The sequence below is a fragment of the Dendropsophus ebraccatus genome, chromosome 5 (genome assembly GCF_027789765.1).
Source record: "Dendropsophus ebraccatus isolate aDenEbr1 chromosome 5, aDenEbr1.pat, whole genome shotgun sequence".
Classification (NCBI taxonomy): Eukaryota; Metazoa; Chordata; class Amphibia; order Anura; family Hylidae; genus Dendropsophus; species Dendropsophus ebraccatus.
In genome coordinates, this window is record NC_091458.1 from 41440476 (window position 1) to 41456898 (window position 16423).

Genomic DNA, 16423 nt, shown 5'->3' on the forward strand with positions numbered 1-16423 from the left:
GGAGAGATAAGAATAGCTTCTCTATTGCTTTCTGTATACTTGCATCACTATATGAAAACTTTTCCCTCTACGGATATACCCTTTAAATCTGCAGCATGTTGGTTTCTGCTGAGAATTTTTCCAGAAGGTTTCGCCTTCAGTGTAGTGGAGTGAAATCTTTGGAGATTTTGCAGCACAATGCACATATATTACTTAAAGGGGTACTCTGGGTTGGGGGGCTTTTTTGCCTATGGCCGAGGAGGAGGTGGATGAGGGCAATGACGTCCCCTTACCTTCCAGTTTCTAGCGCTGTGTCCCGGATACCGGCCCCTGCCACTGACTGGCCGAGCACACTTGAAACGTCACGTCTCAAGCCCGTGTTAGAGACCAGGAAGCATACGGGCAGCGCGATTCGGGGAGGTAAGGGGATGTCACTGGCCCTCATCCACCTCCTCCCCGGCCATAGGCAAAAAGCCCTCCAGCCCGGAGTACCCCTTTAAGATTAAGTGGCAGATTTTAGGTTCTCGTTGTGTCACATAACATAGCACTTGCAAGGAATAGTGGATGCCGGATTATAGAAATTTTGCTGCGGTGGAAAATATAGATCTGTTTACATGCAGATTTAGAATAATTATTTGCATGCACATTTTTATAATACTTTTGTAGATGTAATAATTTATAGGCACTTCCATGCTTTCCCGCTGTATAATAGTAGCATAAATCTCTACATTATTTATAGTAGATAAAAGACAGTTAAACAAGATGCCAATATAATGTTTGAAAAGCTTTTTACCGGAAGAAGAACTGCTCCCAGAGTTGGAAGGAAGTTTGATGGGAGGGGGTCTGTGCTTCACACCTTTTCCCAACATAGAGGACTGGATGGAGCCAGAAATGCCATCAGACTATAGAATAAAGAAAGGAATAAAAAACTGATTATTATTTTCTACTGCAAACCAGGAAGATTTAGTCATGTATAGTTGCTGATCACCACACAAACTTGCCACATACCTCTATTTCCTTGCCTGGAGAGAGAGGACTCTGGCTGGACACCCCTCCTGCGTTGTAGGTCATCTTCACAAACCCTTTGGATTCATTTTTAAACAAGTCCTGGTACTGGCTGACAACTCTGGTAATATAAAAGAAGACACTTTAGCTTATGAATATTATACTCTTTCTTTCTTTATTAAAGATAATCTGTAAGCAGATTAATAATACCCTACAGGTCCCCATACACTTTATACTTGGCCAAACCTACCACCCACATACCCCTCCCACAGAGATCACAGGAACAGTTTTCAATTGTAGAAAAAGATATGGCACTCACCAGATTCAGTATCTTCATTAACCCTTTATTTCCATAGTGAAAACTTCACAGACAGGTGTATGAGACAAGGTGGAGATCGCAACAGGTACAGCCGTTTCATGCTGAAGCTCTTCTTCTGGCTGCATGGCCAGAAGAAGTACTTCAGCAAGAAACAGCTGTAGCTGTTGCGATCTCCACATCCTCTCATACACCTGTAGGTCTGTAAAGATACTGAATTGGGCGAGTGCCATTTCTTTTTCTAAAATGAAAAATTCAAGCCTTGTGTTGTATATATAGAGCACCACTGAAGTATCAATCTGTGAAGCATCTAGTACAGTTCTTCCACCCACATCAGACAGAGCCACACGTATTGCTGTACTTGTTTGTCTTTACAAGCCCCTGTGAACACAGGAAAGGTCAACTGTGCCCAACGTTTATGTGTATGGGGAGGATGGGAACAATAACGGTCAGCCAAATGATCATTGAAGGTTTAATGACACCTTAACCATGGGCAGCATGAAATACCAACAGGCCCCCCACACAACAATAAACTACAAGTTCAGGAACTTCCCAAAATTTTTTTCAAGAGACATATGGAGAAGTTTCCGCTGGGCATCAACCTTACAGCTTGTCCCCACTTGATTGCCAAGTCTCTTCCTATCTGGATACAGGTACCAGTCAATGAAGATGAAGGTGACCTCAGTATGGAGAAGATGGAGGGGAGCAACACAGAAGACCCTTCTCTCTGTTCCCAGCTCTTTTGACAGCTATGTTTACTCTAAAAGGTGCAGTGTCTCAGAGTAAAATGTAGTTTATTCTTATGAGGGAACATGTCAGCATTTCATGCTGCCTGAACCATGAGTAATAGGGGCAAGCCTCAGCAGTTTCTCCCCGCACAACCAGCCATGATTGATTGACCTCTCCTTATACCCAGTCAAAATCAAAACCAGTGGGGCGGAGAGAAGTTTCCAGGGACTGCCCCGATGTTTCAGGCAGCATGAAAGTGATTAAAGGGTCTTTTAATAAACAGGGAAAACAATAGTATACAGTACACAACTGAGAACTTAGCCATTAATCCTAAGGATAAGATGGTTAACATAAAACAATAAAATGCACTCACCTATCAATATCAATTTTAGATCCAATAAGGAATCTGAAAAGAAAAAAAAAGAGCAGACAGTTACCTTCTGTAAAAAAAAAGCTGCATAAATAAAATAAAAAAATATAGGTAACAGATGGCAAAGTGTGTCACACTTGTAACACCTGAAGTGGAAGCTAGATGGTAACATTTGTCGCTGTAACTGCAGTCATACAGCCCATGTTGTATTTAGTTACTGGAACATCAAGTTGGCCGTAAGTAACGTAATATAAAGATTCAAGAGGTCTCTCTCTTACTCAACACTTTTCACTAAAAAATTACATTGAACCTGTGTAATCGGCCCTATATCTGTACATGCAGGATGAAAGCTAAACATCACTATATACATCTGATGAATGTGGGGCGAACTCACCAGATTCGGCAGCAGAGCTGACTATCTAATTTGTGTGGGGAACTCTAGTTCTACCCTGATGACGTGTCATGGGAGAAAAATACAATTGGCATTGTGGGATTTTATTTGTTGGATTGGTGTTTACTTTTTAGCAGCCTACTCCCCAGTTCCTATCAAGAATAAAAACACACTCAGCTGAGCTCACAATGCACGTGTACTGAGAGGGGTCAGAAGTTATAACTGCAGCAGCAATCTATGGCCCATAAAGGTGTAGCTTCTCCCCTATACATAAAATAGAGAATCAATGTATAATCATAGGGGGCAAGATTGCCATCCCAAGAATGGGGGTCCCAAGTCTTCCCATCATAATGAAGCAGCCATCATACTTACACTCTATTCATTATCTACGGGACTGCTGGAGAAAACAGAGTGCTGCACTCCTCTATCTTCAGAGGACCTATAGACTGTGAATGGGTTGCTAGTGCACATGTGACCTCCCTTCCATTTTAACAGGAGACTCAGGACTCCCATTTTCAGGACCATGGGTGTTCCAGTGGACAGACCCCAGGACCATATACTTCATCTTATGCATAATTGTAGCCGGTCGGACAACCCATTATGAAAACAGATGGTCGTCAATCATTGCTGGGAGAGACGGGAGGCGTCCTCATGTATATAACTGCTATTAACCAAACACTACCCTATTTTTTCATTATTTCTTCATTATTCCTTTTTAGCGTGCCCTCAGTATATGAGATGCCTGTCCGAATGTAAAAAACTGCCATGCATCAGTAAGGAAGAGAAGCAGTCAAAGTTTGGGAGCTAATTCACTAGGGCATCCAATATGGCTGCATCACCCTAATACAATTCTATATGGGTGGCGATCGCTGGTTTACTAGCATTTGGCCATTTCCACATTTTGGGGGAGCATATCCTCTTTACGATTTTTAAAGGATTCAACTCACTGTGAATGGGCGTTGTGGAAGGCATCCTCTTCATCCGGTGTGGAAGCATGCATTTTACCAAAATACAAAGGATTTCCTACATTCTGAAAAACGGTCAGTTTTGCCTTCTGGAAGGGAGTGCCGTTTTCACATTCAAAAATATAGTCCTCTTTTGTTTCCTGTAAAAGCAAAGTAAAGAATCAATTTATAATGTTGTAAAACAGTTAGATAAAGGGGTTGTGTGTGGTACTGCAGCTCAGCCAGTTTATGGCTACAGATGAGGGAACTTTTAGTAAGTTCAGGTTCGCACAAACTTGATCGCTCAGCATTTGAATCCCACTGCCTAGAGAAGATGGATGTAGCCCTAGGACTGCATCTATCTTCTCCAGGCAGCGGGATTCAAATACCAAGTGACCAGACAGGTTCGGATTCACTCAAACTTACTGCAAGTTTGTTCCTCTATAATCACAGCACTTTGTTGCAATCAGCTGTCAGTCGTACATCACCTATTGCATAGGGAAATATTTTTTCTTATGCTTTTTTTAAATTTGTATAGCGCACACTGATTCTGCAGCACTTTACATAGGTTTTGCCAATTATTGCTCCCTGTCCCCATTGGGGCTCACAATCTAAATTCACCTATCTTTATGTTTTGGGTGTGGTAGGAAACCCATGAAAACACAGAGAGAACATACAAACTCTTTGCAGATGTTGCCCTTGATGGGATATGAACCCAGGAGATGTGTGGCTGGGGATAAATAACATGGTCTATGGGTATATCCAATAATTTTCTCCATAAAAACAGGTTTCTTGTCTCCTATTGAGTTCAGTGGGTAAGTACCCAAAAATTCACATAAAAAAAAAACACCGAGGTACGCTGATATAGAGGGCGACAGGTCATTCCTTTTGCTTGCTCCAAGCTTGTTGGATAGAGAAACAGCCAAAAAATGATTGCACTGTCTCTTGCCCAGTAAGATTCTCTTTGTTGTCCACAGCAACCAATCACAGCTCAGCTTTCATTTTATCAGAGCAACATGAGAAACGAAAGCAGGCCTGTTATTGGTTGCCAAAGAGAATCTTACTATAAAAGACACTACGAAAAGTTTTCCCCATAGTTTTGCTAACAACAGTGTAAACATACCCTTTATTGTCCCTGGCAACCAATCACAGCCCAACTTTCACAATACCAGGACCCATGAATATTTGAAAGCTAAGCGGTAAATTGGCTGCTATGGGTAATTGTTATTGTGATCAAGATGTGCACCACACATGCCGCTCTGCTGACCACAGCAAAGGAGACGCAAATGGGCAAAGCGCCCCAATGATCCAAACAACTGACACGTTTTTTTTTTTTTCTAATTTAGGTACCCTTTAAATCAGGGGTGGGGAACCTTTTCCATGTCGAGGGCCGGTCGGGCATTAATAAAATCATTCGAGGGCCGCATACCGTGTGCGGCAGTTAGTAGCGTGGGTTTGCAGCACCCAGGGCAAGGCAAAGTATTGTTCCCCTAGTTCCCCTGCTATTGTAGTTAACCCCCCCAGTGATGCCCCTTGTAGTCTAGTTAACCCCCAAGTCATGTCCCTGGTAGTCTAGCTAACCCCCATCAGTCAAGTCCCTGGTAGTCTAGCTAACCCCCATCAGTCAAGTCCCTGGTAGCCTAGTTAACCCCCATCAGTCATGTCCCAGGTGGCCTAGCTAACCCCCATCAGTCAAGTCCCTGGTAGCCTAGTTAACCCCCATCAGTCATGTCCCAGGTGGCCTAGATAACCCCCATCAGGCATGTCCCTGGTGGCCTAGATAACCCCCATCAGGCATGTTCCTGGTGGCCTAGTTAACCCCCATCAGGCATGTCCCTGGTGGCCTAGTTAACCCCCATCAGGCATGTTCCTGGTGGCCTAGTTAACCCCCATCAGGCATGTCCCTGGTGGCCTAGTTAACCCCCATCAGGCATGTCCCTGGTGGCCTAGTTAACCCCCATCAGGCATGTCCCTGGTGGCCTAGTTAACCCCCATCAGGCATGTCCCTGGTGGCCTAGTTAACCCCCATCAGGCATGTCCCTGGTGGCCTAGTTAACCCCCATCAGGCATGTCCCTGGTGGCCTAGTTAACCCCCATCAGGCATGTCCCTGGTGGCCTAGTTAACCCCCATCAGGCATGTCCCTGGTGGCCTAGTTAACCCCCATCAGGCATGTCCCTGGTGGCCTAGTTAACCCCCATCAGGCATGTCCCTGGTGGCCTAGTTAACCCCCAAATAAAAAAAATAAACATCCCACTCACCTTACCTCCGCTCCCACGCTGCCCATGTCCTCTTCTATCCCAGGTCCTCTGTGCCGGTCTTTCTCCTGCAGGCGGCGCGCGATGAAATGACGTCATCGCGCGCGGCCCGCGGGAGACTGAAGACACGCGCCGCTCTGCTGGGGAAGAAGCCGCCATAGACAGCATCCTCCTGTGTCCGGCAGCTGTCACAGACACCGGAGGATACTGTGTATGCCGGCTCCTTCCTCCTCCAGAGCGGCGCGCATCACAGGGGAGCTGCGGGCCGCATCGGGAGGTCTCAGGGGCCGGATGCGGCCCGCGGGCCGGAGGTTCCCCACCCCTGCTTTAAATATTTAAAGGGGTTGCCTGCTTTTTTCAGTGTACTCTATGGGGGAGATTGATCAAACATGGTGTAAAGTGAAACTGGCTCAGTTTCCCCTAGCAACCAATGAGATTGCACTTTTCATTTTCCAAAGAGTCTGTGAGGAATGAAAGGTGGAATCTGATTGGTTGCTAGGGGCAACTGAGCCAGTTTCACTTTACACCATGTTTGATAAATCTCCCCCTATGAGTATATGTACACAACGCACTTACAGTCGCTCCCTCATGGCACCGATATCAGACTCCCCTCCTCCAGGCTGGGTGCTCCTGCTGTATGCAGAATGCTGATCACATCTGTAAGGTGGTTGAGCACAGGAATATACAAGCTTGGTGTCCTCCATTGACATATATAGGCTCAGTAGAGGACGCCAAGGAAAGATAATGGTCGCATGCTCCTCCATGCTTGACTACTGTTTAGCATGTGAAGCATAACACCACAGCCTGGGGAAGAAAAGTCTGATATCAGCGCCAAGTAGCACACAAGGTGTCAGTAAGTGCAGCACTTAAGGGCCTATTACACGGGACGATTATCGTGCGAAAAATTGTTATATCGTTCGAATTTAAACGATAATCGTCCCATGTAAGTGCAGGCAATGGCCGAAAAATCGTTCACGTGTCGTCGATCGTTGAATTAGATCTGAACCTAAAATCATCGTTATCGTTCGCTGTAATTCCACATTTGTTCGCTGTAGTTCCGCATTTTTTTCACTACTCGTTCAGTGTAATTGCACATTGTCCGTCCATTGTTTTGCTGGGATCAGATGGAGTTAAAGATCATAGTAACGATTGCAATAACGATCGTAGTAATGATCGTAACTAACGATCATCATTCTGTGTAATATGGTGAACGATTTCAGGTTAAAGATAAACAATCTTATTTGCGATCATTTATCGTTAAATATCGCTCTGTGTAATAGGACCCTTAGGGTTCCTTTACACAAAAAGATTATCGGACAGATAATCTGCCAAAGATTTGAAGCCAAAGCCAGGAATGGGTTTGAAAAGAGGAGAAATCTCAGGCTTTCCTTTATGACCTGATCTCTGTTTATAGTCCGTTTCTGGCTTTGGCTTCAAATCTTTGGCAGATAATCTGTCAGATAATCTTGCTGTGTAAACGGACCCTCACACTGATCAATTTTACTAAGTAAGGCTTAAAGACTCCATTCAAGAGCAGTAAACGAAGCAAGATGGTCTGATGTACCACGGGCATCAATGGATCCTAAGGGCCCTTTTACACAGAAAGATTATCTGACAGATTATCTGCCAAAGATTTGAAGCCAAAACCAGGAACAGATTATAAACAGAGATCAGGTCATACATGAAAGCCTGAGATTTCTCCTCTTTTCAAATCCAGTCCTGGCTTTAGCTTCAAATCTTTGGCAGATAATCTGTCAGATAATCTTTCTGTGTAAAAGGGCCTTAAGAGACTACATTACTTTAACAGGGTCTGCTGAGTTTTAGTCAGTCATTTGTCATTTTAATGGATTAAAAAAAAGAGGCCCTTCATATATTTATTTCAATGGATTTTACAACAGGGGCCTGAATGGAGCCTCCGATGCAGATTTGACCATAGAATCAAAGAAACCCCTGTGCAGCACCAGACATGTTTCGGCGCTTATATTCTGGAAATCAGATCACTGCGACAATATTTCCCTGTTGCCCGTAGGCGTCATCTCATCAGACTTATGACTGAACATACCATTTGTCCTGCTTGCATAGATTCTACCACTGCCAGAAAGACCAGGCATATAAGACTGGTGACATAACTGGAAGAAAACGTGTCCTAACGCTCCGCTAAGAGGTCTGCCTTCACACTATACAGATGCCCTGCATTAGAACACCACTAATAAAATAAATATTGGCCACAATATGGATCGGATTACTCACATCTGCTGGCCAGACAGTAGGCTGCGAGTCATCAAGTTTGATAGATTTTTCCACTTTTGCATATTTTTCAACCTAAAAAAAAATGGAGACAAGAGCCAATTAAGCTGTGAATTTACATGAGGGGCTGAACTAGGAATACAATGATCAGACATGTGGATACAGACTTATCCAGGGTGTTAAGTATCATTTGTAATGAATCAGTTTCATTCTTTTTAATTAGATCAAAATGGTCAATGATAGGTTCATAGGAATATATAAATAGGTGATGTAAGAAAAACACTGCATAAAGTATCTTGAGTCAATTCTTAAAGGGTTAAAAAAAATACTGCCTTCCTCTCGAAATGGCACCACACCTGCCCACCTGTTCTGTTGGAGTTGTAGGAGTTGCAATACTGCACACAACCTCGAAACAGGTGAGGCACTCTTTTTGGAAAAAAGCAGCCACGTTTTCCTAATAGAGAAGAGTGAACCAGGTTCGGGTTCGAGTCGATCCGAACCCGATCGTTCGGTATTTGATTAGCTGGGGCTGCTGAACTTGGATAAAGCTCTAAGGTTGTCTGGAAAACATGGATACAGCCAATGACTATATCCATGATTTCCACATAGCCTTAGGGCTTTATTCAAGGTCAGCAGCCACCGCTAATCAAATGCCGAACGTTCGGGTTCGGATGGACTCGAACCCGAACCCGGTTCGCTCATTTCCTAATCCTATAAAATGTCTTTAAAAGGCCGGAGCTGTAAATTGGTGGTTGCTACTATAAGCAGCCAACCAGCCTGCTGACAGTGACACAGAACAGCTTAAGGCCATGTTCACATAGCGCAAGAGATCGGCCGTTCCGTGACCTGGCCGGGTCACGGAACGGCCAGTCTTTGAAAAGATCATCCTGGCCGGTACTGCAGTGATCTTTCAGGCCGTTGAGTTCTGATGTGGGCCCATCCGTGCACGCCCACATCAGAACTTTACACTGCACGCTATGGAGCGAGCGGCTGGATCCGCTCACTCCACAGTGTGCACTGACATGGTTTTCTGCGGCCACTATTCAATGAATAGCGGCCGCATAAAACTGACATGTCAGTTGTTTGCTGCGCCGCTAGGGATCCTGGCCGGAGCGTATACTATGTGTATATGCTCCGGCCGGGATCCCTCAGACAGCAATGTAATGTATGTGAACATGTGTGAACATAGCCTAAATGTGCGTTCACACGTACAGGATCTGCAGCAGATTTGATGGTGCAGACTCGAAGCAAATCTGCGCCATCAAATCTGCTGCAGATCCTGTACGTGTGAACGCACCCTAAGGGTAAATTCACATGGGCAAATCCGCCGGGAGTCTCACGCACAAAACCCGCAGCTAATCCGCAATACACATGTTAAAAATAAGAATAATACACGTATTGCGGATAAGCTGCGGATTTCGTGCAGGAGACTCCCGGCGGATCCGCCCGTGTGAATTTACCCTAAAAGGGATTCTGTCACCTCAAAGACAGCCCCCCCCCCCCCCCCCCATACTCCTTACTGATTCGGTATAAGTGACTTACTGTAGTTATAGGTTTGTTTGTTTTTTTAAGGTTAAAATAACCCTTTTAAACATGCAATGCAATAGTGTGTTCAGTTTTCCTATATACAGTACAGCTGCTGTACAGTACCTTTTGTAAAGAGGACGCTCTGTGCAGACACTGAGCTAACAAGGATTACTGGGAGATTTTAGCTCTGAAGCCTAAGGAATCCTGGACTCTAATACAGGCTGCAAATCAGAGTACAAGCCAAGCCAGGTCATGTATTACACTCAAAATTTTATATATTATCAATTATATAGGTAAACCATAAATAAGTGTTTAAAGGGAGAATATGTACCTAAAAAGTGTATTATACCAATAGTTAAAGGGTCCCTGTCAGATCAAGACTAGAGATGAGCGCAACTTGAGTCCGATTGTTCAGCATTTTATGACAGGTGGCTAAAGAATTTTGTGCAGTCCTAGAAAGTCCTGAAAAACATGGATATAGCCTAAGGTCTATGGCTGTATTCATGTTTTCTAGGACTCCCTAGGGCTGCATCCAACTTCTTCTCTAATCAAGACGAATCAAAAAAGTTTCATCCTATCGAACAATCCACTTGCAGTAGGGTGTAAGAATGGTATTGCCTTCAAAATTGTACACAAGGCACAATACAAGTATTGTACAAAGTTGAATGGAAAAAATTATATTTTACCGGGAACAAACAAACAAACCCATTAACAACCAACACAAGTAAGTTACAGGTACACACGTATACACAGACTGAGACCTGCGGCTGTGTACACTACACAGTTGAAATGATAGGGGCATTACATTTTTTCATTTTGTCTGGTCCCCATCTTTTCAACTGCGCACACTTTAAATGGGGTTTGCTGTAGTTGGTCCCATTGCCTTTCCTATTGTGTTGAAATGGTTACCTCTAATTTCTGTGTTTTTGGTCAACTGATTTTATGTTCCCTATAAAGTACATTTACTGTTTGTATTTCAGTGCAAGTAATAGTTTTATGTCATTTGAAGTAGTTTGTAATGCTGCAGTTTTGTTGGTTGGTTTTGCAATATCTAAAGAGCTATATGTTGGAGAACAATAGAATGCAAGTGTGCATTAAAAGGGGTTATCCAGGCTTAGAAGAAAACAATGACCGCTTTCTTCCAGAAAAAGCACCACTCTAATCTTCAGTTTGGATGCTGGTTTTGCAGCTCAGTTTCATGGAAGTGAATTGAGCTTACATGTAATACCACACACAGTCTGAGGATAGGGGTGGTGCTGTTTTTTTGTTTTTGTTTTTCTTCTTCAAGAAAGTAGCTGTGCTTTTTCTAATCCTGGATAACACCTTTAAGCATAGTAGCTTACTGCCAATCAAGCTAGCAGCCACTTCATCTATATTATACATACATAAAAAATTCATATGTATATAATATAAAATGTAATGGTGTTAAGTTTGCCCATTAGAGTTGTCACTTCCCTTCCCTCACTCCTGTGGGTCTATTTGGGAAGTAAATTTGCAGTAATAAACAAGAATCATAGCGATGAAGCTGGCCAACCCCCGGGCTGGATACTTACATCCACTTCAGAGGGCACAGCAAGGGAACAAGGATTCTGTTTCCATAAGTCCACATACTAAAAAGAGAATATATCCGTCAGTAAGAATCCATGAAATCACAGCCTGATCGCTACCATCATGTAAAGCGCCAGCGACTTACGTTTCCAGTTTTGGATATTTTTAGGTCAAACTGAGGCTGTGAGGCTTTCCTTTCCTTCCTCTTATGTAGATAGTCTAGAAGCTTGAGCTGGGGTGGGATGGGGCAATTGGATAACTCTTGCTGCCTGTTCAGAGCAGGTCTGGAGTATCGCTTTAAACACCTAAAAAACAAACAAAAAAAAAAATGTTATACAGACTGGTGACATTTGCCGTGGATGAGAGCTGCTCATATAGAGAGCGCACTATTTATCCTCACCGTACAAAGCCTATATACAGGACTACTATTTCCATTATTTTCTATGCCTTATATGACTCACACAGTAGATTTTGTTTCTATACCTAGTGAAAACTTTGTTGGGGGGGGGGGGGGGTCAAGAAAATGGAGGTAGCATCATCCATGTTTGTAGCTCTAAGGACAGAGCTGCTTACACAGACTAAAGGGGTTATCCAGCACTATAAAAACATGGCCACTTTTCCCCCTCTCTTGTCTTCAGGTCAGGTGTGTTTTACAATTAAGCTCCATTTACTTCAATGGAACGAAGTTCCAAACCCCACCCAATCTGGAGACAAGAGAGGGGGAAAAGTAGCCATGTTTTTGTAGCGCTGGATAACCCTTTTCATATAGGAATCTCTAAAACTGAAGCTGCAAGCAGAAACATAGTGATATCCACAAAGTTGTGCAACCGTAACACACGGACACATTGTGCCATTAGAACACGTGAGCAGTGAATGTGCTGACACTATATAAACCTATTTTGAGCATTAGCTTAGATCCTTTTGAAATCATCCCAATAGCTTCCAGATCATGGCTGCTTTCTCCCCCTGTGTCTCCCATATGGAAGCGGTAGTGATAAGCAGAGTATATTATGCTTAAAGACATACGTTTCTCTCTTTCATCTTTATGCCCGATTCCTTTCAACCAGAAGTCAAACCGCAAAAATTTGTCTTGTTAACAAAAACAAAACAACTTGTACATAATATACAAATATATTGTGCTTGATAAGCACCGACATAATGTGGAATCCGATGAACAACATTCGGCTTAGTGGAAATTTACGGCTTTAAAAACCACCTGGGCTTCGGGCATATGCCCTGTTAGGAAGCTGAATGCAATGTGCCCATTACATTCAGCTTTTCTTATTCTTAACCTAATCATACAGAACACTGCTGGGTCAAGAGAAAGAGAGAATTGTGTGGATATAAATGACATCATAGCTATCGCCATGACAGGAAGCTGAATGCTATCACATTCAGCTTCTCACACTGACCTGTACTGATCTCACAATTGCAGGGTAGGGAAATGGAGAACTATCCAGCTATTATCAGACACGCTGTCTATTAGGCATGACAAAAGTTATAGCCAGGTATAGAGCGCAATTCGCCTCCCCGGGTACTAAGTCTGACAATGTAGCCTTATTGATTTACATTGTCGGAATTAGCCAATCAGAAGATACAGTCAGGGAGTGGATCGTGCTGCTGCTGCGTTCTCTCCTCGGCTATATCTCCTGATCACATTGGATCTCAACAGCAAGGCTAGGTTCACACTGCGTTTTTGAAATTCGTTTTTTTCATCCTTTTTTGGAAAAAAAAACTAAACGGATTCATTTGTGTGCATCCGTTTTGATCCGATTTTCTATTGACTTCCATTGTAAAAAAAAACAGTTTTTTGCAAAAAATGGATGAAAAAAAAAAAAAAAAAAAAAAAAAAAAACGGATTGCAAAAACCAGCCTAACACCCACTACCATCAATTATTTTTGACATGTCTGATGACATGTCAAAAGTTATTCTTAATGACAGTGAGTTTTTAATTCCACTACTGCAATGTAAAACATGGCCTAGTTAGGGAAAACGCATCTCGGCTACAGCTCTGGACGTGGCTGGATATGTTAGAGATATAGTTATAGTTTTATATTCCATTATGTAATTTCCCTTCACCACTGTCCACCATAAGATTGAAAAAGAGGACGTTATTTACTAGCCCTACAAATTGTGCTTCAAGTTATAGAGGACTATAGCCCTGATAATGTGATACATGATACAGCTTAGATGGTAAAATGGCTTTTGCCTTCTCTACTGGGTGTTGCCATCTGAATAATTGTGTGTATATATATGTCAGTAAAGGGGTTAAATTTCCTATCTTACCGTTTCATAGGACACGTGTTCATCTTCTGTTTGTTGTACAGCAGGCGGTTTGTAGTGCAAGCGACAGAGATGGATGGGTCAAGGCACAGGGGGTCGGCTGTCGCCAGGATAAGCTGACTCTCCAACAGCAACTTGTCCTCCTAAATACAGATAGTAATGGATACTTAGTAAGTAAATCTCCTGCAGTTCAAACCGAGCATCAGTATGGGGAAGAAAGGTGATTTGAGGGCCTTTGAACGTGGCATGGTTGTTGGTGCCAGAAGGGCTGGTCTGAGTATTTCAGAAACTGCTGATCTACTGGGATTTTCACGCACAACCATCTCTAGGGTTTACAGAGAATGGTCCGAAAAAGAAAAAACATCCAGTGAGCGGCAGTTCTGTGGGCGGAAATGCCTTGTTGATGCCAGAGGTCAGAGGAGAATGGGCAGACTGGTTCGAGCTGATAGAAAGGCAACAGTGACTCAAATAGCCAACCGTTACAACCAAGCAGGGCCGCCGATAAGGCAGTACAACTGGTACTGCCGTATGGGGCCCGGACCCTAAAGAGACATGGGGGGGGGGGCCCGCCGGCCGCTGCCCCCCGTCTGCTACGCTAGGGGGGCCCGCACGGCCCCCCTTGCCACCTGTTTTTGATGGGGGGGGAGCACCGGCCCACGGGTGCCTAGTCCGCGCCGGGAGGGGGGGTTGACGGAGCGGCCGGGAGAAGGATGGGCAGGCAGGCTGGTTCCCTCCCCCCATGCAGCGCCGAGGTCCGGGGCAGGTGTTGAGCTTCCGGCACACACAGTGACAGAGGCCGGAAGCTCCCAGCTGCAGCCCCGCGGTCCCGGATCTTCTCTCCTGCTCGGCGGCGCTCACGTGATGTGACGTCATCGCCGAGCAGGAGAGAAGATCTGGGAACGCGGGGCTGCAGCTGGGAGCTTCCGGCCTCTGTCACACTGTGTGTGCCGGAAGCTCAACACCTGCCCCGGACCCCGGCGCTGCATGGGGGGAGGGAACCAGCCTGCCTGCCCATCCTTCTCCCCTCTGCCCGCCCCCGGCCCCCCTGCATCCTCAGCTGCTCCCCTGCTGGGGGGCAGCCTCTCCCCCTGCCCCCCCCCAGCCTCTCCCCTGATCCCTCAGCCTCTCCACCTAACCCTCAGCCTCTCCCCCTGCCCCCCCAGCCTCTCCCCCTGCCCCCCCCAGCCTCTCCCCTGCCCCCCAGCCTCTCCCCTGCCCCCCAGCCTCTCCCCTGACCCCTCAGCCTCTCCACCTAACCCTCAGCCTCTCCCCCTGCCCCCCAGCCTCTCCCCTTGCCCCCCAGCCTCTCCCCCTGCCCCCTGCCCCCCAGCCTCTCCCCCGGTCCCCAGCCTCTCCCCCCTGCATTCTCAGCCTCTCCCCCCTAACCCCCAGCCTCTCCCCCTAACCCTCAGCCTCTCCCCTGCCCCTCAGCCTCTCCCCTGCCCCCCAGCCTCTCCCCTGACCCCCCAGCCTCTCCCCCTAACCCTCAGCCTCTCCCCCTGACCCCTCAGCCTCTCCCCTGACCCCTCAGCCTCTCCCCCAACCCCCCCCCCCCAGCCTCTCCCCTGCCCCCCCATAGCCTCTTCCCTGCCCCCCCCCAGCCTCTCCCCCTAACCCCCAGCCTCTCCCCTGCCCCCCCATAGCCTCTTCCCTGCCCCCCCCAGCCTCTCCCCTGCCCCCCCAGCCTCTCCCCTGCCCCCCACCATAGCCTCTTCCCTGCCCCCCCCCCAGCCTCTCCCCCTAACCCCCCAGCCTCTCCCCTGCCCCCCCAGCCTCTCCCCTGCCCCCCCCAGCCTCTCCCCTGCCCCCCCCAGCCTTTCCCCCTAACCCTCAGCCTCTCCCCTGCCCCCCAGCATCTCCCCTGACCCCAGCGTCTCCCCCTGCCCCCCCAGCCTCTCCCCTGCCCCCCCAGCCTCTCCCCTGCCCCCCAGCGTCTCCCCTGATCCCTCAGCCTCTCCACCTAACCCCCAGCCTCTCCTCCTAACCCCCAGCCTCTCCTCCTAACCCCCAGCCTCTCCTCCCTGCATTCTCAGCCTCTCCCCTGCCCCCCCAGGCTCTCCCCTGCCCCCCCAGGCTCTCCCCTGCCCCCCCAGCCTCTCCCCTGCCCCCCCCAGCCTCTCCCCTGCCCCCCCAGCCTCTCCCCCCTGCATTCTCAGCCTCTCCCCTGACCCCCCAGCCTCTCCCCTGACCCCAGCCTCTCCCCCTGTCCCCCAGACTCTCCCCCTGCCCCCCCAGCCTCTCCCCCTGCCCCCCCCAGCCTCTCCCCTGATCCCTCAGCCTCTCCACCTAACCCTCAGCCTCTCCCCTGCCCCCCCAACCTCTCCACCTAACCCTCAGCCTCTCCCCTGCCCCCCAGCATCTCCCCTGACCCCAGCCTCTCCCCCTGTCCCCCAGACTCTCCCCCTGCCCCCCCAGCCTCTCCCCCTGCCCCCCCCAGCCTCTCCCCTGATCCCTCAGCCTCTCCACCTAACCCTCAGCCTCTCCCCTGCCCCCCCAACCTCTCCACCTAACCCTCAGCCTCTCCCCTGCCCCCCAGCATCTCCCCTGACCCCAGACTCTCCCCCTGCCCCCCCGCAACTCCCCTGACCCCAGCGTCTCCCCTGCCCCCCCAACAACTCCACCGAACCCTCAGCTTCTCCCCTGCCCCCCAGCGTCTCCACTGACCCCAGCCTCTCCCCCTGCATTCTCAGCCTCTCCCCTGACCCCGCAGCCTCTCACCCAACCCCCCAGCCTCTCCCCTGACCCCCCAGCCTCTCCCCTGACCCCCCAGCCTCTCCCCTGACCCCCCAGCCTCTCCCCTGACCCCCCAGCCTCTCCCCTTCCCCCC

The 16423-nt window shown here is 47.4% G+C and overlaps 1 protein-coding gene across 2 annotated transcripts in view; it reads right to left on the minus strand.

Annotated features, from left to right (window-relative positions):
• SUPT20H (SPT20 homolog, SAGA complex component) overlaps positions 1 to 16423 on the minus strand; it is a 56249-nt gene that overhangs the window by 14702 nt on the left and 25124 nt on the right. For both annotated transcript variants that reach the window (XM_069969936.1, XM_069969935.1), the window contains exons 10-17: positions 13600 to 13739; positions 11458 to 11617; positions 11318 to 11374; positions 8241 to 8312; positions 3738 to 3895; positions 2403 to 2435; positions 988 to 1105; positions 773 to 881 (exon numbers count right to left, since the gene is read on the minus strand). In XM_069969936.1, the coding sequence (XP_069826037.1) occupies positions 773 to 881; positions 988 to 1105; positions 2403 to 2435; positions 3738 to 3895; positions 8241 to 8312; positions 11318 to 11374; positions 11458 to 11617; positions 13600 to 13739 (847 nt within the window). The remainder of the gene's footprint in view (positions 1 to 772; positions 882 to 987; positions 1106 to 2402; positions 2436 to 3737; positions 3896 to 8240; positions 8313 to 11317; positions 11375 to 11457; positions 11618 to 13599; positions 13740 to 16423) is intronic.